General features: G+C 36.8%; 1 protein-coding gene across 3 annotated transcripts in view; it reads left to right on the plus strand.

Annotated features, from left to right (window-relative positions):
• LOC137635898 (zinc finger matrin-type protein 3-like) overlaps positions 1 to 23,147 on the plus strand; it is a 36,870-nt gene extending 13,723 nt beyond the window's left edge. For 2 of the 3 annotated variants that reach the window (XM_068368333.1, XM_068368332.1), the window contains exons 3-9: positions 2,525 to 2,607; positions 5,373 to 5,516; positions 7,900 to 8,075; positions 9,325 to 9,447; positions 12,590 to 12,714; positions 15,682 to 15,774; positions 22,508 to 23,147. In XM_068368333.1, coding sequence (XP_068224434.1) covers positions 2,525 to 2,607; positions 5,373 to 5,516; positions 7,900 to 8,075; positions 9,325 to 9,447; positions 12,590 to 12,714; positions 15,682 to 15,774; positions 22,508 to 22,608 — 845 coding nt within the window. In that variant the 3' untranslated portion in view covers positions 22,609 to 23,147. The remainder of the gene's footprint in view (positions 1 to 2,524; positions 2,608 to 5,372; positions 5,517 to 7,899; positions 8,076 to 9,324; positions 9,448 to 12,589; positions 12,715 to 15,681; positions 15,775 to 22,507) is intronic. The other variant, XM_068368334.1, reaches the window with a different exon arrangement.
• Positions 23,148 to 24,206: the final 1,059 nt, after the last annotated feature.

Below are 24,206 nucleotides of genomic sequence, written 5' to 3' on the forward strand. Positions count from 1 at the left end.
GAGAAGAAGATAATTGAAGAGAATGAGGATGACATAGCAACCCCAGAGCCCAAGAGATTTATAACCAAGAACATGGCTGAAGGTTTTGCACTAAGAGCAAGGTCCGATGCCAAGGACTCCAACACTGAAAGAAAAACTAAGATCTACCGAGGATTCATGGATTTGCTGGTGTGTTAAAGTATAAGCAGAATCCGGAGGAGAAGAGGAGTGTAAATTTCCAGATTAGACTGGTAAGATTCTGCAAGAAAGTATAGAGTCCTGCAGCATACCCCATATCCTCTACCTCAGCTGCTGCTTTACTTCTTCCTGCCTCTACAGTGCCTTCTACAGGTTCTCCTAACTCAATTGCCCCAGTACCTCCATCACCTTCTGTAGGTTCTCATGTCTCTCCAGCTTCCTCCTCCCATTAAGCCTGTCTCTCCACCCCTTGCAGTAGCCCTTCCAGTGTGCAAGCTAACCACAGGAGTACATGTAAGGAATTGTATTATAATATTTATTTTTTAGTTTTATTTTATCATTCTACAGTATAATTATGTCCAAGTGTTTTTTAGTCCTAGTTAGTTTCTGTTGAAATGCTCTTTATAGCACCATTTCTAAGGTATAAATATTGCTAAATATACCAGAGAAAAAAGTTGCATGGAATGCCAGGAATAAACCCAGCTCGCTCACTCTAATAGTGTTGGTACAGTAACTGGGGCATGTTAGAACCACTACCAGAGGTCCCTTACAAATTAGTTCTCTCTTTCCTCAATATCCCCCGAAACTACGAGGTGCAAAACTCGAGTTACAACACGTCGTAGTACCAGATTTTTAAATGTGTGATAGAATATGAACATATTTGACACATTACATCTACTAGTATACAAGGCAAAAGAGGGACTTTCTGCTGGGTTCCAGCCCCTATATAGGTTTAGGAGGTTGATGAATATGCAAAAAATACCACTGGATGTAATTTTTACCAAATGAATAAACTTTCCTACAGAAACATGAAACAAACCTTTAAAGTTAACAATAAGATGTATTGAAAATTAGAGAAAATTTGGAACTTTAGCCGTCATCTTTAGAGTCAGATCTGAGAGAAGGAAAGAAATTCTTTAAAGCCATCTATACGTTGGGCATATTTGCCTGACTTACTTGGACGTATATCTTTAAAAGATAAAGGTATACCAGTGTGTACACACTGTGGAATGACCGGCAGATATTCTATCTTGAATGGAAATCTGTCAAAGAAAACTTAGGTGATGAGCTTGATACCAATACCCTTGCCAAGTTTTTAAAAATCATATATGTTTTTTATAATTTGGGTTTTCATGATATAAACAGGAGCTTTAAAATAGAATCTATTATATCCATACTTAACTTACTTTAGATTGTAATATTTAGTATTTTGATGTATTGCATGTGAATAAAAGGGTGTGTAAGTATGCAAGACTGCAAAGGAAAACATCAATCTCAGATTGGCTAGACAGTTTGGAGCAAAGCTACGCTAGCTAATCAACAACAAAGTCCATGATGATGTCAGGAGAAACAGCAGAAGAGAATCCCTGAAACCTCATTACCTTTTGACAACTTTGCTAATATACCTCCTCAATTTAAAGGTTTAAAGGCCGCTCATGAATGGCAGAGGCAAGGGATAGTGTCATTGCCCTATCAAGCAGGACAATGCTCTAAAGACTGACCATATTACATATGATCAGCGCCCAAGCCCCTTCTCCACCAAAGCTAGGACCAAGTAGGGCCAGGCAATGGCTGCAGATGACTCAGCAGATAAGACCCATAGGCTCCCCCAAACCCCTCATCCGTACCTCACAAGGATGATGAGGTTGCAGCGACCAAAGGAACTAAAGAGCTTGAGGGGGACTTGAACCCCAGTCTGGCAATCACCAGGCAAGGATGCTACCTTCACCCCTTAATCTATTGTAAATATCGTACTTTTGTATATTTATGGATACCTCAATTTAACCTATCATGTCGATTCATATCTCACTGGGAAAGGTTGGAGTTTCTTTGTAAATATCTTGGGATTTAATGTGTACAGTTGAGGGCATGTCTGGTAAGTGAAAAAAATAAAAAAAAATAATTAGGATGTCTTTGAGGGTCAATAGTAGAAATATATATATCTCATAAATGTGATTAGAAAATTATGTGTGAATAATAATAATAATAGTTATAATAATAATAATAGTTATAATAATAATGATAATTATAATAATATTAAAAATTATAATAATAATACAGTAATAATAATAATAATAATATTGACTGAATGGCTACTGATTTTTGCCATTTACTATAATTCAATTTTACTCTTTTTTTTATCTTATCTCAGCTTCTAATTTGCAGATATTGTCTGCAATACATTTTTGTGTAATAATAATATTCTTACTAATTTTGGTGTTCCATTTCATATTGTTGTTTAATATATGCACTTGAACTTTTCCTTTATACAAATACTTTGTCCTCAATGGGCTGATAATTATTGTCATTGTTGCTCAAGTGTAAACGTAAATATTTTTCTTTCCAGTGCCAGTCGAGTTAGACCCTAATCTTCCACCAGACCTGGTTGAAAAATTTCAAAACAACCACTGTAAACTTTGTGATGTCAAGGTAAGTTTTGTTTGTATAAATTAACTACATGTACAGGTAGAGAGGTAATTTTAAGATTCGTTGTAAGTTTGAAAGAGAAACACTACACTATTTTAAAGACTACTTCCTTACAGTGAGATTTAGTTAGAAGTTTCTCTTTCAGAAATGCCCCAAAAGCCAGGAATTAAGAAGTTGAAATACAGCAATACAAAGATTTCTCGAGTACAAATGGTTTATTTTCCCAGTCATCCTAGCTTCATATTCTTTGTATTATAGTTTGTTCTTACGCGAGATACAAACCATAATCATCTAAATGGGGTTTACTCCATCGCTGTTTGGCTACAACCAGAATTAAGGAAATCGTGGGATTCTGGTAACATTGCATGCTTGCCAGCATCCCCACCATGCTAGGTAGGAGCGGCGGGGTCACCGTGACTTGCTTCACTTTACTCCTGGTTGCAGCTTAACCATTGTCTATGCTACACTTCGCCTTATGTTTTTCTCAACTTGGTACATTTGTGTTTATTAGTGTTCCCCAAGTGAATATTATGTGCCCCAGTATTGGAGGTAATCCTTGTGGCACTTTCACGAGCCGAGTGGAGGTAGATCCCTATCCTTTGTGCCCTGGGCGTTGTGGTAAGCAATGCTCCTTTACCTCTACTTGTGAATTTTGCAGGGATTGGCCACACTCAATGGGAAAATATAATAGAGAAAAAGAAGGCTAAGAGGGATCACTCCTCATTTGCTACTTCCTCTTCTGAAAGCAAAAAGCAGAAGTCTTCCTTCTCAACTCCGGACCTTTGTCTTTCAGATCCATCATTATTGGAGTTCCTAGAAATTCATTTTGTTGATTTGTTATCACCTACTATGATTAGAGAGCTGGAGATAATACACAGTGATATAGCTCCTTTATCTTATGCTCTTTCACAACCAGAAAACGAGATATTACAAATTATGTTGGTACCGCCAACCTATATAAACCTTAACAGGTCTCCCATCTTCCCCCCACCAGTGGGAATAACCTGGAGATGATACTTTTGTTTCAGATTTCACAGATCAGGGAGTTCTTTCCTCTACGATGCTGGAACACTTCGCTGTGAGAATTTTAAAAGTATCACCTAAATGTACACCTAAGCATACCACACCGAGAGGTGACAGAACAGCCTATTTCACCAGGTACAGAAGCAGCTATTCTCCTATCCGCACTCATAATGATTCTGACATCACTTTATCTCCTAGAGATCCTAAAGTTGAGTCTTCTCTCTCCCAAAGGAGGCAACTAGCTTCACTCCTAGGAAGACCATCACTTCTTTTTCAGAGAGACCTCCTGATGCGAGTGCAATGTTGGCTCTGCGCCCACATGGTGCTTACAAACGTGTTCCACATTCACTTTTAGGTCCTAGTAAGCAAACTTTTTTCTATGAAGAAGTCAGAACACATTAGTTAACCAATAAAAATCAGAATCTTCCAAACAAAATCTACATCAATCAGGGTGACCAGAGATTTGGGGTTGTTGGGAGATGACCAAACAAGGCATGTTTGCAACCTATCAAAATAAAAATAAAGTATTTTGGCCATAGCATGGAAAGGTAGATAGCCTGTTACTGAACTGGTCCAGTATGGATCTGTATGACTTCTCAAGCTTAGGCCTATGCTATGATTATACTGGTGATAAACAAGGCAGGAGGGGTCCTCAACCAGCAGGATGACAGCTGACTCTACTTTGGCCTTAAGTAGGCTCAGTCTTCTTCTGTTGGTTTTTTTTTTCTTTATTTTTTTTTTTGCTGGGAAAACTCAAATGGGGGAAGTTTCTCATTAGTTTGGATGTAACAGGGTCTTCTAGGGACCATGACTTTCTTAGAGAAATTTGTTTTGGTAGAATACCTGAAGATGAGTCTACAATATCGTTTCAATATGAATTCTGTACGAACAGCAGAATTCACGATCTTTGAAATGAGTGTTGGGATTAAGCATAATGACATCTCACCACAACTTAGAATCTTCATTCCAATATGGCCATAGGCTGGAGTTTGTTACTTCTATCTACAACGGAAATCTCCAGAGCCAAGAGGGCAGCAACAAAAGTGACTGTTTAACTAATGAGGTATACTACAGTATATAGTACCACCATTCTTCTGATGCAGACCTTATTATGATCCTGATGAAGGATCCATAATCAAGGATCGATTAGATTTTGTTAGAGTTCCGAGGACGAGAGTCCTTAATCCTGAACTTATTCAATCTCAATTACTTTATAATGAAATACGAAGTGGTACTGGTGTGGTTCCTATGGTTTGATGAGTCTTTCAGTAAACAGTAGTTCTCTGCTAGTGGAGCTATAGAGGTGTAACCTTTGAATTTTGTAAACTGAAAGGCCTGTATTTACTGAAAGACACACCAAGTCAGTATATTATAGACGAGAAAGGATCTTCCCACAACTAAAAATGATTCACGATTGTTGGGTGGTCTACTTAAACAAAATTAAAAGTGCTGAATTTGTATAACATATCTCAAGATAAGATAAAGTTTGTAAAAAGATAAAGTATAATAATGATGATGCTGAATCTCATTGAGGTGAAGGGAGAGGAGATTTTGGGCCATCCTTCAATCGGCAAAATGATAGAGACTTTTGACGGAAAATCTTAACTTTTAGCTTCCCGTCTTTTGAAGGTAAAGTATGAAAATATTGTACAGTGTACATGTACTGTATATTGTAAGATTAATCTAAAGTTGTTTGGTACAATATTATATTTCCCTTGACAACATCTCATTTTGATTTTTTACAGCTCAATTCAAGAATACAGTCAAAAAACCATTACGAAGGAAAACCTCACAAGAAAAAAGTTAAAAATTATCTCATCGAATCAGCCCGCAAAGATGGGGAATCAGCGGCCAAGCTTCCCAAAATTGATATCTCTCCTTCCAAAAGGGTAAGTAAAAGAACTTTGTTTTGTATTGGTTAAGCTCTGTATCTCCCAGGTTTTGCTATAAACCTTCAATATATGTATAAGAATTGCATATATTATGTATTTTTTGGGTTGCGCAATGATTCATGAATCGGCAACTGAAATGTGAACCATTGATTGTTCTTTTGTTTTATGATTATTAGCTTAGTGTGGAAGAAAAATTTATATATCAATAATAAAGGAAAAAAAATCATATTATACATTATAGTACAGTATAAGATAAGGAAACCATTTAAAAAAATGAAACATTTATTATACAATAATGTATTATATAAAGTGAGTATAAAATGTAGACAAGGAAATACTGTATCATACAGACTAAAGCCTTGTCCACACGATCAAGCATGCCCGACGGGCAAACAGTGATACCAGACCACAATAGTTAGTAAGAATGAGGTTTGATGACGTCAGAAGCGGGAAAAACTAAAGGCAGGGATCTGGCAACACTGTATGATGCCAGATCACTGTCTGTGGTTTTCCCGCTTCTGACGTCATTAACCCTCATTCTTACTAACTATTGAGGTCTGGTATCACTGTTTGCCCGTCGGGCATGCTTGATCGTGTGGACAGGGCTTTAGTCATGGTAAATACATTTGGCAGGATGAAGGACGATTCCTAAAATATATCCTTAACTTACTACTTGTTCCAAAGTCAAGGTCAGCATGCATATTACATGTCCTTGTCTACATTCTAATTTTTGTTTGTTAGACTTCATATAATATTATATAATAAATTTTTTCATTCTTCAAATGCTCTTAATTATCTGAACTGCACTTTTCCTTGATCATTAGCACTACACTATATTAAAATAGAATCACTTTTGTTTGATGTGATTAACATACCTTCTTATATTGGATATTATTATTATTACTAGCTAATCAGATGCTATAAGCCCAAGGGCTCCAACAGGGCAAAATAGCCCATTGAGGAAGGGAAATAAGGAAATAAATTATAAAAGTAATGAATAATTAATTTAAGATATCTTAAGATCAGTAACGTTAAAATTTATCTATTTATAAAAACTGTGACGAGAGACATATGTTAGCCTGTTCAAAATAAAAACATACATTGCAAGTTTGAACTGAAGTTCCACGAATTTAACTGCCTGATTAAGAAGATCCTTCTACAATCTGGTCATGGAATAAAACTTCTAGAATACTGTGTAGTGTTAGGCCTTATGATGGAAAAGGTATGGCTATTAGAATTAACTGCATATATTGTACTACATACAGGATGGCACCGTTTTGGAAGATCCAAGCGCAAAGGATGGTCAGAATAATGAAAAATCTCATGCAATATGCATAAAGAACAAACTGAACAACAATGCCAGAGATTAATAATATCAAGAGTAGGAATATGAAATTTAATAGACTGCAGGGTTTTTGTCCAATAAATTTAAGACGAGATTCAGCTGCTGAAGACCAGACTGGAGAACAATACTCAAAACAAGGCTGAATGAAAGAATGAAAACATTTTTTCAGACTATATTGTTCACCAAAAAATCTTAAAACACTCTCATTAAGCCAAATTTTTTCTGCAATTGAAGAAAAAAACAGACCGAATCCGTTTCTCAAAAGTAACTTGCAATCCGGAATCACATCTAAAATTTTAAAAGAGTCAGAAAGAGTTAAAGAAACATTGTCAGTGCAGAGACCTTAATGTTGAGGAGCCACTGTCCTTGGCCAACTTACAATCATACTTTGAGTTTTGTTAAGGGTTCAGCTTCATGCCCCATAATTTGCATCATGCACTAATTTTAGTTATATCTCTATTAAGGGATTCGGCAATTCAAGATCTACATTTAGGAGATAGAAATGAGGCAAAGAGAGTAACATTATCTGCATATGCAATGAGCTTATTTTCTTGGCCATTGTGTATAATATATAGTACTTTAGCATGAAAAGTAATGGGCAAAAACACTACCATGAGGAGCAGTAAATATAACATTCTTCTGCTCACAATGAACAAATCTTGCAATCTATTGCTGTATTAAAAAAATCAATAATGATGCTAAGAAAACACCTCCGTACTCCAACTGTTGAGTTTGAAATAAAAGGCCTCATGATTAACATGGTCAAAGGCAGCTCTAAAATTATGGCTAATCATACTAACTACCTGACCACAATCAAGGGATTTCTGTACATCATTGGATAATTGGGTTACGTTTTTTATCTTGCGAAAGAAGAAGTAAGAAAATTTACTGTTCGAAAAGGCATTTGAAAGAAGAAACAAGGAAATGAAGAGCTTGACAAAACAGCTGTCAAGCTACTTACAGCATGACAAATTCTTTTGAGCCTGTGATTATGTCATCCTCATTAAATCTATATCTCTCTCTTGTTGATTACAGAAACCAGAAACTCTCGATGTTAGTCAGTTGTATTGTAAGTGCTGTGATCTCAGTTTCACATCGGAGCAACATGCCCAACAGCACTATATGGGAAGGAACCACCAACGAGTTTTGCATGGGCTTAAACCACTAAAGGCTGGGTATTACAATAAAGACACTGGGAAATGGCAGAGAACGTAAGAATTATTTAATCTTTTTATAATATTGTTGTCAAGTGATTAAATGTAATTGTATTGTAACCAAAATGATTAACATGAATTGTTGGTACAGGCACACCATTGATAGTCCAGCACTCATTTGGTATACCTTGTATCCTTATAATGGTATGCTGTATATTGTGTTTCCTGTAAATATTTTCCAAGTTAGTAATAGGAGTTAACTAGGATATCAAATGCTTTCTAATTCATACTGTAACATATGTTTATAGGTTTTGGTAGGACACTATAAAAACGTTAGATTCTTAGTCAGTGTAATACTGTATATTGTACTGTTTTGTGATTGATTGCCTTTAAAAACCAGAGAACAAATTAATTACTTGGAACTACAGTATATTCGAATGCACCATTCATGTTTTGACTCATAGAAGAATTTTTTAATGAATTTATCTTAAATTGAAATGCTATAAAGGCTTTGTTTACTGATTATTTGTCATTGCAGTATACTGAAGTGCATTAACCCTTTTACCCCAAAAGGACGTACTGGTACGTTTCACAAAACTCATCCCTTTACCCCCATGGACGTACCGGTACGTCCTTGCAAAAAACTGCTATTTACATTTTTTTTTTGCATATTTTTGATAATTTTATTAGAAACTTCAGGCATTTTCCAAGAGAATGAGACCAACCTGACCTCTCTATGACAAAAATTAAGGCTGTTAGAGCAATTTAAAAAAAATATACTACAAAATGTGCTTGAAAACAAAATAACCCCTGGAGGTTAAGGGTTGGAAAGTTCCAAATAGCCTGGGGGTAAAAGGGTCAAGTCCCATAGATAAGAACTTTAAAAAATAAGCCCAGCTTTGCATGCACTAAATAAGAAAATCTTGAATTAGTGCAAAAAAATAATAGTGAATTAGCTTCTTTTAAAAGTGCTGTAGTTCCTGATAGATCTGTAAGCTAACTCACTAGTGTTAGAAAGATCAGCTGACTTGAAATAATGGAGAGTAGGGAGTTGCGTGTTATAAACTGGATGTGTAAGTTAATTACATTTGAATTTAAAACACTTCAACTCAAGACCTAACTCTTGGAATGCATCCGGTACTTATGAAGAGAAATATATGCAATGACTTCTGTGAAGCTTATTTTGTAAAAACCATTTAATATTTTCCATGTATTATCAGTACTCTTGCTATTCAAAATATAAGACTGTTATTTTGAATATCACGAAGCCTGAAGACTTATCGGCGTTCTATATTTTCATTTTAAGTCCTCCTGATCCTAGAGTGGCAGCAGAGAGAATAGGACTGAATCTAGACCCACCGTCAGACGATGAAACTGATGGAACTCCAAAGAAACCCGAAGAGCCGTCGCCAGTCAAAGAGAAAGAAAGGTGAGAGTAGTATTTGAATTTGTTGTTATTAACATCAAGAGCTATCATTATTGTGCTAAGCTACAACCCTAATTGAAAAAGCAGAATACTATAAGCCCTGGGGCCCCAACAGGGAAAATAGGAAAAATAAAATATTTTAAGAACAGTAACAACATAATATTTCCTATATAAACTATAAAAACTTTTAACAAAACAAGAGGAAGAGAAATCGGACAGAATAGTGTGCCTGAGTGTACTCTCAAGTAAGAGAACTCTAACCCAAGACAGTGGAAGACCATGGTACAGAGGCTATGGCACTAACCAAGACTAGAGAACAATGGTTTGATTTTGGAGTGTCCTTCTCCTAGAAGAGCTGCTTACCATAGCTAATGAGTCTCTTTATTGGATAGAATAGTGTGCCTGAGTGTACCCTCAAGCAAGAGAACTCTAACCCAAGACAGTGGAAGACCATGATACAGAGGCTATGGCACTACCCAAGACTAGAGAACAATGGTTTGATTTTGGAGTGTCCTTCTCCTAGAAGAGCTGCTTACCATAGCTAATGAGTCTCTTCTACCCTTACCAAGAGGCGAGTAGGCACTGAACAAATACAGTGCAGTAGTTAACCACTTGAGCGAAGAAGAATTGTTTAGTAATCTCGGTGTTGTCAGGTGCATGAGGACAGGAGAATCTGTATAGAATAGGCCAGACTATTCGGCGTATGTGTAAGGAAAGAGAAAGAACCGTAACCAGAGAGAAGGATCCAATGTAGTGCTGTCTGGTAAGGGTAAAGAAGATTTAAATTTTTACGATTGTTCTGAATTACGTTTTCATTTCTGAAAACCGCAAAATAAAGCAGTTTCCTTCCGAGATTAGTGTATCGAAATATCTCTTCTTGAATATTTAGAAGTAAACTCAATGCTTGTAAATGAGAAGATTAATAAATATATAGATCGTCAGGTTCAACTCTGGTTAGAAAATGAAAGTGGGACAATGACTGTCCATGAAGATAAAACATTGTACAGATTTGTTGTATCATTTTTGGAACACTGGGCTTTGAAATCACCAGGCCAATGACTCTTCTCCATTGAATGGAACTATTAAAAGTCCCAACCAGTATTAGGAATCGACTGGCAGGTGGTATCAAGCTAACTAACAATAAAAAAAAATAGATTTCTACCAAATTGATACTGTAATGAAGTTTGAGCAGGGCAAGAGTGAAAAATATACTTCATTATGATGTCACATTATTGCCATTGTTTTACTTACGGTTGTTATGTGTTGCCTTTGTACAGCTTTCAGAATGTCTGATACTTCTTTTCTTTAAAATCAATTTTGCACGCACATTTAAATTTGGATTGCAATTATTTTTACATGATATGTATTTTCATGAAAACAAATTTCGCAATTTAAATGTTTTTCAGGATTATGTACCATACATCTAGATGCCATTTCAGAACTATTGACGGGTGTTGAATATAAAAATTACTTTTTAATAAATTTTTATGACTTAAGAATTATCGTCATGACAAATACTGATTTTATAAAACAGTAAATTCTATCAAACTTTCTTAGTAAACATGTATAAAATGTAAATTACAATTCATTTAAGGGTTAAAATTAGCTGAAGAAATGGTGAGTACAATATACGTTTAGTTTGCTGCTATTGAACATTATTTACTATTTAATTACTATAACTTGTTTTTGTTGTTTTACGGGCGGAAGAAAACACACTACCATGGGTTATAAAGTACATTCAGACTGTCTACAGTATATCACCTATGGATTAAACAGTAAAAGGTCAGCTACCATTGATGAAGAAACTGTTACAATCTATTAATTAGAGAAGAGTTCCCCAAGATAAAAGTACTTCTATCCAGAACAGGGATTCTCATTAGTTCTCTCCTGGTTTCACATATATGTTGTCAGGAAACACTGGTACACGTGATTGTTCTTATTACTTACTAAGCTACAACCCTAGTTGGAAAAGCAGGATGCTATAAGACCAAGGGCCCCATCTGGGAAAATAGCTCAGTGAGGAAATGGAATAAGGAAATATACAACAAGAGAAGTTTAAGACTAATAACATTAAAATAAATCTTTCATATATAAACTATAAACACTTCAGAATAACAAGAGTAAGAGAAATAAGATAGTGAGCCCGAGTGTACCCTCAAGCAAGAGAACTCTACCCAAGACAATGGAAGGCCATGGTACAAAGGGTATGGCACTACCCAAGATTAGAGAACAATTGTTTGATTTTAGAGTGTCTTTCTCCTATAAGAGCTGCTTACCAAAGCTAAAGAGTCTCTTCTACCTTACCAAAAGGAAATTAGCAACTGAACAATTATAGTGCAGTAGTTAACCTCTGGAGTGAAGAATTGTTTATCTTAATATTGTCAAAGAATAGGCCAGACTACTTATTTTATGCGTAGGCAAAGCAAAAATGAGCCGTAATGAGAGAGAGGGATCCAATGTAATACTGTCTGGCCAGTCAAAAGACCCAATAACTCTCTAGTGGTAGTATCACAACAGGTGGCTGGTGCCTTGACCAACCTACAATATACCTATTATCAAAAATTCCTAAGCATGAAGGGTTTAGAACACTGCTAAGAATTTCAGGAATAAATGTGATGGGGTGACCCTTTCATAGTTGCACCCTACCCTTTCCTGAGAAGCATTCATGAAAAGAGATGTCAGGAGCCCACACTTCAAAGGACACTCACTTGGTTAAAGGAAAAGGATCGTGCCACCATTCCAATAGCTGAAGTTGGTTTTGCATCTATAATGTATAAATATGAAATCACTGGAAAACAAAATGACTCTTGATCGAAGGTCATGTCTCAATGCCAATTGAAGCAAAACTGGAAATCCCTGACCGTCCAGTGACCCAAAGATACAATTAGTAAAAGAAAATGTTAGCGCGGAGATTGTTGTATTATCGTAAAACGTAAAATACCGAACGACAGAGAGGTCATCGTAATTTGAAGAAGTCACTATCTGAGTATATCGTTAAATGAGCATCACATGAACTACATGACATAACCTTAAAAATAGTGAATTTTCCCAGAGTTGCATTCTTCATAGTCATATTCCTGTATCGAGAAAAGTAAACGTATTATGTAAGTCAGGAAATAGTTGAAATAGCGCTTGTGTTTTACAGATACTTTTGTGGGTTATGTGGTGTCTCAGCTACATCAAAGGAGCAACTGGACGGCCATATGGTGGGGCAGCGTCATATGAAGAATGTTAGAGCTACTTCTAAGAAGGCATCTTCATCTTCAACTGGTTAGTTAGAATTATTTTTTTATCATGATTATTAAGGTATTTTGACGAAGGAAAAATCTATTTCTGGGCGAGGAACCTGTGTCGCTCCATGAAATGCTCCTGTAGCACCATTTCTAAGGCATAATTACTGCTGAATATACCAGAGAAAAAGAGATGCATGGAATGCTAGGAATAAACCTAGCTCGCTCACTCATCGAGTGTCGGTATAGAAAACTGGGGCGTGATTGAACCACGATCATAGATCCCTCACCAATTAGACCTCTCCTTCATCAACATACCCCCCCTCTACCCCTACATCTCCCCACCACCCATCCTCATTCCTCTTCAGCACTTGCGTCGGTCAGACGTGTTATGTTTTGCTAATATTTTTAGGGTTAGCGTAATAATTAATAGTTTTTTTTTTCACTTTTATGCACTGCAGAAAGATATGAGACTTTACTCCGGTAAAGCAAAGGCATTATTAATTGCCCAATTTATTCTTGTGGTCTCATTTTATCATTCTCATTTATAGCTAACACTGTACAGTACTTACTGATTCTTTGACTACAAAATTTTTAATTTGTATTACTTTAGATCATATTTTGTACTCCCGGCCATACAAGTTATTTTCAAGGCTCCTTATATCTTGTGCATAAAATGATTAATATTAATATTTACTGAATAATAAAAATGATAATAATTATAGTATAGTATATCAATTAAAACTAAAATTCACCATAGTAATTTTCTATTTCTATAATAAGGATAAAACTCCTCATAATTGGTGTGGACCATTTCTGTGGTTAAAAAAAAGCTTTGACTTGCCAGGGTGTTACACAAGAAGAGCGCCTGCCCCCAAAATAAATTATGGTTATTTAAGACTATAAAATCTTGAAAATTATAAAAGTTCAGAAATGTTACATTAATCATCTTCTGTACTCAAATTCACATGTGCTAAGTAATTGAAAGCTAATTAAAAGTATTATCATTACTCTAGGGAAATGATGATAGATGCTGGGCGGATTGCGGCTCTTAGACAATAAGTCATAGCCCCCCAAGACGTGCAGACTTGACCTTACGGTCAGAGTCTTGCAAGTTCGGTTCACGAGAAACATGACGATAGAATTTTGTGCTTTGCTAATGGGCCTTGCTTCGTTTATAGTTAGAATCTCCCATTCCGAAATTTATTTTCACTGTATCAATTGGTTGGTAGAGGCCTTAAAATTCATGTAGTTGAAAGGTACTGTTTCTGCATTTCATGGTATTGTACCTCTTTCCCACCTTCAATAAAAATTGAGATTGATTGATTATCAAATATTATCTAGCATCGTAACAACGACGGTCGTTGACGCCACATATAATATATAAAGATTGAGAGAGGAGGTTATCAGGTATTTGTTAGTGGTGAAATTTTCCATATTCTGCTTCTATTTCAAGATGACCATGACCATCATCCAATTGGTATATCAAATCTTTGTAAGCTGATTGGCAGAAACTTTAGACTTGAAGGATATGCATTGGCAGATGTCATTAACACTGGTCTTCAGGTTTCAAAATTTTTTTTTAACTTTAACAGTCCCAGCTTTATTTATGAAGCACACCAAGGCCATTGTGATACAGGATACTTAGGTAATATGCTTATCTAGCCAAGCTTGGAGGAAGACTGCATAAAGGAGTGACACACTTGTCTATTGGTGCAAGTGGTAAAGTATCCTTTTTGTCATTACTGTATGGCGTAAGTTTGTCCCACCCTTGAGGGAAAGGAGGTGACTTAAAGCAGATACAGTATTTCAGTTTCTTTATATTAGAAGTAGATTGTACAGTTTGCTTTCCTGGTACCCTAATCAGGGAAATATTTGTACTTAAGGCCATTCTTTTTCTTTGGTACTATACTATGACAGCGGAGGTAGCAATGACCGCTGAGGTAGCAGCAGTAGGGAATTAAGCGTTATGAAGCTTCATCTGTGGTGGATAACGAAGGAGGGTGGGCTGTGGCACCCTAGCAAGTACCAGCCGAACTCGGTTGAGTCCCTTGTCAGGCTGGGAGGAATGTAGAGGGGACCCTTTTTTTCATTTGTTTGATGTCGGCTACCCCCCAAAATTGGGGGAAGTGCCTTGGTATATGGATGGACTATACTATTATGTTAGGAAATTCTTTTCAGGATTATACTCTTTAGCGTATGAATGAAGTGCTTTCTCCAAAGGACGAGTGATTATTAATGGAACATTCTCCTTCGTTGTGTTGTAAAAAATAAAATTGCATATTTTAATCACATCTCTTGTGCACACACTGTTATAATATGACTTACAACACTTATTTATGCTTGTCAAAAAAGGAAAATACCATGACTTACAACAATTATTTATGATTGTCAAAAAAGGAAAATACCATTAAAAACTTTGGTTTGTAAAGATCAAAGTACTCCATTTCATTTGTGTTTGCAGTGACTTTTAAACTAAATTTGATTACCCTTGAAGTTTATGTTTGACTCCTCTGTCAAATGTATTTACTAGGATTGTTAAAAACAATCCTGGTAGAATTGAATATAAATCTACAATCAAGATGAATGTCACAGGTACTTTTTTGATGAAAACTAAATATTGTATTATTACATTTTAGCGGCATTTCAAATTATATATCTAAACAAATTTGCTTATAACTTGCACATGTATTGAACTTTGTTTTTAAATGGCTTTCCTTAATTTTCCTTTATAGTTACTATATAATGTCCTTCATATTAAGATCAAAATACTATATATTATACATTTTTATTAATTAATTTAGATATTTAGTTTGATGGTTATGTGAAAACTTTCAATGATATAAAAATGGTACAAGTTGACTTTACTTATATGTACAAAGAATTGGAAATATGCCCATTAACTTTGAAAAATTAATAACTAAGGTATTTAAACACATCTAGAAAATGTCTGGACTTTATAAATAAATTTTGCTGCACTGTAGTAAGTCAAGGGTGTTTTGAACAGGTTTAGCAGACAGCATTTTGGCGAGCGTTATAAAAGGAGACGAAGTTAAAAAAACCAAGTCGAAAGATTTTTCAATCTACAGAACTCCTTCAGGTTAGTGAATTTTATGGTTTTTATGAAATTTTTATGGTTGGTAAGATCGTTGTGCAGTACTGTATATAAAAATATAGTGCATCCGTTATTAACGTCTAATATTCAGAGCTTCAGAAATGTAGTTCGGTCAGATTTAGTTTCTGATTGAACATCTAAAATCTTTGTGATTTTTAGAGAGTCTTGTTACCTTGTTGCTGGTTATGTTTTTTTTTAATCTAATAAAATTGATTTTTTTTTATAAAATCTTATATTTTGTAGAATTATCTAACCTGTAGTGTTGATGTTGTTGGCAGCTGGTAATTGAATCAGCTTCCATGTCAGCAGAATTAGGTATTGAGAAATTTGTGCCCTCATGTTTAAGTCTCTCTATCATGATCCCAGCTGTCAGTGTTGACTCTGCTGGATTGACTGGTTGAGGAGAGACTGAGGAGCGCTTAGATAAGAATTTTAATTTATCGGCTAGAGTGTAGGAAGTTCCATTAACCAGATATCTCAGTATTTACCCTATTTAAAGCTAAGAGAAATTCCAACAAGAGCAACTCAAAGGAGGCTTAGATTCTAGAGGGATGCCGAAACACTGATCAATGGCCGTCATTCCTCTGACAAGAGTTAGGATTGCCTTCCCAAGGTTATCAAACTCATGAATGAGGTGCAAAACCCTAAAGAATGTAGACTTCATCTCGTGAATGTCCGCTTTCGCTGATTCAGAATTGGATGTTGTGTTGACGATGTTCCAGGGTTCCTCCTCTCACCCAAGAAAGGAGATCTCGGCACATTGCTCAAGAAAAGTTTTCGTAATTGTATTCACATACTGGACTGAGAACGGAACCAGGTCTGTATCTTCAGAGGCTGAGGAGCTCCTATTTCTCGTCCTCTCAGAGGATGAAGAAGTACTGTACTAGGTAATTCAGTTCTGATGGGCAAACATAAGAGCATGGCACTGAATGTTGCGTATGCGGTCGTATGAAGGCCTTTTTTGGCGAGGATTCTTGTAGATGTCAGCTTGTACATGATGGTACTTTCCTGATGAGCCAAAGAGCATATAGAGAGATCCTGTGAAGTCCCCTGCTTCAACTCAAACACAAGCACAAGTGAGAAGATCTCATGTCGTTAATTGGTCCTGTAGCTTGGGAGGAACTTGTGATGTCGACTGGCCTTGAGGCAAAGGAACATCTCAATGTATGAAAAGATCTGTGTGTTGGAAGATCTCAATGCATTGGCGTAGAACATTGAGAAGTGGGTAATAGGTTTCCAGTGACTCAAATGATACAGTACAGTAAAATGAAGAGTAGGTGAGAAAAGTCCAAGTGTGTGAAGACTGATGACACAGGGGGATGTTAAACGTGGAGACCAGGAGCATGGAGAATTGGCTTTCCTTATCCCCGTGATAGGGAGTATGGTTGGAACCCATAGATGTGGAGACCTTGCACAAGGGATGCATATGCGTTGAAGCCATACTTGTTGAGCCTGTGCTAGTTAAGATTGGGAGGGAGGAAGCAGGGCGAGTGAAACCCTTGTGATTGGAGAGCAGTTTCGATGATGGTGGCAAGATAGTGCACGAGGAAAGCGATCTCAGTGAATGTCAAGACAGTCTGCTGACATCTTCCCACTGCTCATATGAAGGAGGAGCTTGTTCACCACGATCTTTTTGCTGAGATGTCGTTTTCTTTGGTGGTAATATCATCATATCTTTGGACCTAACAGAAGGATGGGAAAGAGGGCAACTCCCTCTATCTTGATTGAGAGTGTAAGTGTTCTGTCTCATATGAGGCTGAGCAATGGTAGGTGTGTGAACACCTGTACATGCACCATGAATCCCTCAGTGCTGTGTACGAATTTGGTATTTACTACTCCTCCTGGTACATACTGTTCTGCAGGTACTTGCCATTCTTGCTATGTACCATCCTCATGTACAACGGGAGAGATCAATTAGGGAGACACAGCAACAATGATTGGTCATCTTAGATAACGTTTTCTTTGGGGGAAGTAGCAGTACTTGGTCAAGGGCACTGTACTCTGTTCGAAACCGAGAGTTGTGAGTGATGACATTTATTCCCGCTAGGGGATAATTATCAGCAAGCATTCCCGCCGGTACCAGACCAAACATAGCCAAAGGAGTGGCACGTACCCACGTTTCTTTCTATTATGGCATGCACAGCTTCCCTCCCTAAAGAGACATATTGTCTAGGAGGGGGAAAGTACAGCAGAGATCTTCATCCTTGATGGCAGTGTGTGTGCTCATCTTCATACAAGAGTTGCATGTGCCGATGTTCCATTCTGCTATGGAACAGCACTCAGCATTTATTTTTAATGGTATGAGGCAAAGCACGGTAAAAGATGTGTGAACACCTTACCGTTACCCAGATACCTCCCTAGTTTTGTGGCCAATGTTTCTTCCTGCAATTAAGACAACTCTTTGCACTCACTCAAGAACTCTTTTTCTGGAACTACATTTCCTGTCCCAGGGACAGAGAAACAGTAGTTGTCACAGGTATGCGACCCTATCAATCAGTCTACCTGGACATCTTTGATGATGTCTTTTACTCGTTCTCCTCTAGAAGTAGCAGTGAAGATTTTCACAAAGATGAAGTATAGGAGAAGGAAGAACTTTAAGTCCTAGTGTCATACAGGCCTATGACAACACTCTCATTGGGGAATAGGCCACAGAAACTATATGAAACGAAAGTACAACCAGGTGATATGTCCTTAGCGTCTTTCCGAGAAAGGAACGACATGGAAGTCAAGAACAGCTGCGTCCTTCCCCTTCGCTGGCAACAGCAAAATCTTTATCCGACGGAGCACATTAATGACTAAGGAAAACAAACCTCCTTAGGATTATGTTGTCATTGTCGTCACAATGTCACACTAGCGAAGGAATGAAAAGTACACAGGAATGCTGTCTAACAGGAGAGAAAAAAAAGGTAAATATCAGCTGGTTTGCACAGAATACTGTCACACAGTTACAGTTCATGGTTTTCACTACTTATGTATCTGAGACTAAAGTTACACCATCATTGATTTGCTAGCAACATAACTTACATGCTGATCTGAGAGAGGTTTTCATCCACAAGACAATATCAGTCAGTGTGAAAGGTGAGGATGTCCTTCCTTTGCAATAGGACCTCACACTGGATAACTCGAGACTTCTTGGCTTTCCTCCTGGTCCACTTCATTTGAGGAAAGGAAACTTGAAAGCCCTCAACAGCTCTGTCATACAAATCCTCTCAGACAGATCCTCTAAAGCCCAAACTTTTAACATGGATTTACACTCGCGTTTGTTTCCTAAGATTACCCAGTTTTTGCTCTGCAGTGACACTTTACCAACTACAGTACCCCAGTTCTATGGTTCCTTGATAAAGTGTTTGATATCTTTACTGAATCGGATAGTTATACCATCACCCTAAAAGAGATCGTTCAGAAGACAGTAATTTGGTAGCATTAGCCCAAAGGGCAAGAATCTGGAAACTGGCTGCTTTACTCACTCATACCCCCAGTCATCTTCTGGTACTGACTCCTAATCTGTTTTGAGTCAAGAATGAAAAGCCCCTTCATTAATGGGAATCTCTTTTTATCTATGCTTTAAAGCCCTTATGGGATAACTTCTGTTAGGTGTATACTTAGGAAACATATTTCCATATGTCCAACTCAAGAGTTGGTGGTCCGTTTCAAAACATCCAACCAACAGGCTCCTTTCTACGGGATTCATCGATTGTCTAATGAACTCCCTCATCTTATAAAGAAGGCCCATCCCCTCTCCATTCACAAGACGCACCTAAAGGGGGGGGGAAGGCCGTAAAAGATGGGGGAATCTGAACCAGCCTCTCAGTAGAAATGCCATAATAGAATCCTAGTTTTCATATCTGGACTCCCCCCCCTTGAGGCAAGTGTCTCGATTTATTGTTTCTCTCCACCAATATGAAAAAAATAGCTATTCCTTCTTTTGCTATTGTGTAGATTACTTGACTATTATGGTTCAAGAATCTACCTTTTTATAGTGTGGTACTAGTCCTTGGGGCCATACAGTTCCCTATTCGAAAGAGGGATTCAGCCAAAAGTAAAAATATATTTTTGGAAGTTGATGATAATGTATGAGGTAGCACTTTTTTTGGGGAGGTACCCATGGCCCTCCTGCCTCCCTTGACATATAAAGGGAGGTTGGGATGTAAGCTGAGGTCTACTCTTATCCTTGGGAAAATAAAAGCCGATTTCCGTCGGTAAACTAATGACTAAGTAGTGCTGCTGTTTTTCCAGTGAAGAATAGTGTCTAAGAGAATAATATATTGTCTGCCAGCAGGCAAATATAGCATTGGAGGTGCTGTGACAGATTTCTAGAGATCCTGGAACCCATGAGTATCTGTTATCCACACAGAGTCTGTGCTTGCATATTAATACACAGGCTCTATAGTCAATTCTTTTTAGTGAGGCATATTTGCATGGACTCGCAGGGGTGCCCTTTTAGCTCAGAAAAGTTTCATGATCGCTGATTGGTTGGACAAGATAATTCTAACCAATCAGGGATCAAGAAAATTTTCCGACCTAAAAGGGCACCGCTGCGAGTCAGTGCAAATGCGTCTCATTAAAATAAATTGAGTATAGGTAAGGAAAGACAATATTCACTTTGTTTATCTGGATATATTGAATCCCATGCTCTAGCCTAGTAAAAGTTCTGGGATCACATAAGCTTGTCATTTTCTCTAAACTCCTTTTTTTATAGCCAAGGTTTGGTGGGATTTACAAGTGCAGACAAATATTAAAATGTATACATTTTGAAAACCATTTAATTAAGACTGTTGGAAGTGGATCATATCCATTATTATAGGGCACACACTAAATTAGTAAGAAGTTAATTTTGGGGTGTAACTTCTCCATTTATCTATGACAATGCAAATAATTTGGGAGCAAATAAGGAAGAAACTTGCTGGGATTCAGACCTCTAGGCTAGGCTAGCCTGAAGACATAGCTTGATGCTTTATTTTTTTGTTGGTATGTTTGGTATGGGAGAAGTTCAAGAGGAAGGCCAAGGTTTGGGTGGATGAATGGAGTGAAGGAAGCTTTGGGTGATAGGAGGATAGATGTGAGAGAGGCAAGAGAGCGTGCTAGAAATAAGAATGAATGAAGAGCGATTGTGACGCAGTTTCGGTAGGCCCTGCTGCTGCCTCTGATGCCTTAGATGACCGCGGAGGTAGCAGCAGTAGGGGATTCAGCATTATAAAGCTTCATCTGTGGTGGATAATGTGGGAGGGTGGGCTGTGGCACCCTAGCAGTACCAGCTGAACTCGGTTGAGTCCCTTGTTAGGCTGGGAGGAACGTAGAGAGTAGAGGTCCCCATTTTTGTTTTTGTTTCATTTGTTGATGTCGGCTACCCCCCAAAATTGGGGGAAGTGCCTTGGTATATGTATGTATGTATGTTTGGTATATAGCTGTTACTGTCATGAAATATGTTGAAGGAAAAATATAATTGTTTTATCTAACACCTTTAGTTACTCTATGTCCTAGGATTGATAATCCAAGAACTAGATGTTTTGAATCTTAGTAGGTCTGTTTGGTATGATAATATCAAAATGTTTTCAAATAATAATGATGATCTTACTGTCTAATGGAGTAAGCACATTTAACACAGTAAAATGCAATTAAGATTCAACATAGTTAAAATTTCAGAATTTTAAGAACTTCAGCAAAGTAGCATAGGCCTGTATTCTATTGGCCCAATAACAAAAAAGAATTTACCTGTACTCTTTTAATCTTTAGCCATAGGATCAATAACTTTTTATCGAATAAAACAAACATAAAACGTTATGATACATTCAAATGTGATGAAAGGCAATAAATTGGAACCCATCGACACGTATCATGAAGACACTAAGATTTGTGCATAAGTAAAAGGCTGCGGAAGAAATCTAAAGCGAGGTGAGTAGAGGAAGAATGCCATGAAATTCTCATACTCTCATTTCACATTTAGGAATGAATCCTATGTGTGGAGTCTATGAATCTATGAAGGTCTTGAGATTTGAAATGCGACTCTTACTGCATTATTTATAAGTAACGGGACCTGTGTAAATTACACGAAATGATATTTTCAATACTAATTATCTTGTTCCTAACCTATACATGTTTGAATAAAATGTCCCAAGATTAATTTTATAATCTAGGTTATGGAAATTGATAGAACTCAATTTTTTGTCTAATATTTAAAAAAAAAAAAGTCAGATTCTAAAGACAAAATTGGGAAAACTATATAAGATGTGCTTTGGTTAAGTAATCAAAGTCTAATGTGAATTTGTAAGAGTATACCAAGAAATTATTTCCGTTTTCTTTAAATAACACACATGCTATCGTATTAACCCTTTTACCCCCAGGCTATTTGGAAATTTCCAACCCTTAACCCCCAAGTGGTTATTTTTTCCCCAGCACATTTTGCAGCATATTTTCTTTAAATTGCTCTAACAGCCTTAATTTTTGTCATAGAGAGGTCAGGTTGGTCTCATTCTCTTGGAAAATGCCTGAAGTTTCTCAAAAAATTATAAAGAATATGCAAAAAAAAATGTAAATAGCATTTTTTTTGCAAGGACGTACCGGTACGTCCATGGGGGTAAAGGGATGAGTTTTGTGAAACGTACCAGTACGTCCTTTGGGGGTAAAAGGGTTAATATACAGATAAGTGTTGTGTGAAAACTCTAGGTATTCATGTTCATTTTACTTGTACAGTACCAACATCTTTTATTGTATTTTACAGGAAAGTACTACTGTGCCCCTTGTGATATTACTTTGAATTCTGAAAGTCAATTTGCTCAACACGTCGAGTCGAAAAAACACAAGACACGGAGAGTGAAGTAAGTTTTGGATGAGTGAAACGTACGTGAAAGTGTGAAATACTTTGCAGTTGATTTAGTTAAGTGTTTAATATTTAAAAGTGTGGACTTTCTTCCTCCATGGTATAAAGTTCTTTTCTTTAAAGATTGGTCACACTACCCTCATACTCTCGTAACTTGAATCTTCTCAATTTGGAATGGGAGTCGTTAGCATTGAAGAATGCAGAAAGTGCTGTATGACAAAATTTTATTCTACTGTATTTGTAGATGTCACAATGAAAAAAGTATTTACAATTTCTCGTAGGACTTTGTATGGAAATATTAAAATTGAAGATTCAAAAGCACTTTGATTATTAGATTATAAAACTAATGATACTGTACTGTTAGAAATTTAAATGTTTTATGTTTTGCTGTGTGTTGAAACTTTTTTAGAGCATTTGGCATGATCTTTGTCAACAGCAAGTAATGCTGTGAATGCAGTTTATGAAAATTATTATTTATAAATATAGATTTTATTTAGAAACATGAATTTATAATTTTACCAATAAACAAAACTTTTGAGAATTGTTTCAATTTCATAGTTATGTGTTCTGTGTATTACGTACCATTTAACCCTTTTACCCACAAGCTATTTGGAACTTTCCAACCCTTAACCCCCTGGGGTTATTTTTTTTCAAGCACATTTTGTAGTATATTTTTTTTTAAATTGCTCCAACAGCCTTAATTTTAGTCATAGAGAGGTCAGGTTGCTCTCATTCTCTTAGAAAATGCCTGAAGTTTCTCAAAAAAATTATCAAAAATATGCAAAAAATAATATAAATAGCCTTTTTTTTACAAGGACGTACCGGTACGTCCATGGGGTTAAGGGATGAGTTTTGTGAAATGTACCAGTACGTCCTTTGGGGATAAAAGGGGTAAGAGTATGCAGGCATTTGAGTTTTAAATGAACAATAAATTACGTGTAAATAAAAAAGCGATGGAGAAGATTTTTCCAATTTAGAAAACAAATCTGCAAATTCTAGCTTATTAATTTTCATCTGATACTGGCATATCAGGAATATATGTAAAATTATTCAAAGTTATTATAGCGAAACCAATCACATTGTAATTCATTCACAAATATTATACCTGTGGCCTGATTGGTAACGTCTCTGCCTGGTGTTTGCCAGTCGGGGGTTCGAGTCCCGCTCAGACTCATTAGTGCCGCTAGCGCTTGCAACCTTACCATCCTTGTGAGCTAAGGTTGGGGGGTTTGGAGGAGCCTATAGGTCTATCTGTTGAGTTATCAGCAGCCACTGCCTGGCCCTCCCTGGTCCTATCCTGGGTGGAGAGGAGGCTTGGGCGCTGATCATATAATATATGGTCAGTCTCTAGGGCATTGTCCTGATTGCTAGGGCCATGTCACTGTCCCTTGCCTCTGCCATTCATGAGCGACCTTTAAAACCTTTAAAGTGTATTTGACTTTATGATGTGATGGCTTAAGTCACTGAATGAATTTTAAATGTTTTTTTTTAAGCCAATAATAGATTACGGTAGTTAAAAATATTAAACTATGATGGTTTGTAATGTCTTTCATGTAATTTTTTAAAATGAGAGCTAGAGTGTAGGATGTGAATATGGAAA

The sequence above is a fragment of the Palaemon carinicauda genome, unplaced genomic scaffold, assembly GCF_036898095.1.
Source record: "Palaemon carinicauda isolate YSFRI2023 unplaced genomic scaffold, ASM3689809v2 scaffold193, whole genome shotgun sequence".
Taxonomy (NCBI): domain Eukaryota; kingdom Metazoa; phylum Arthropoda; class Malacostraca; order Decapoda; family Palaemonidae; genus Palaemon; species Palaemon carinicauda.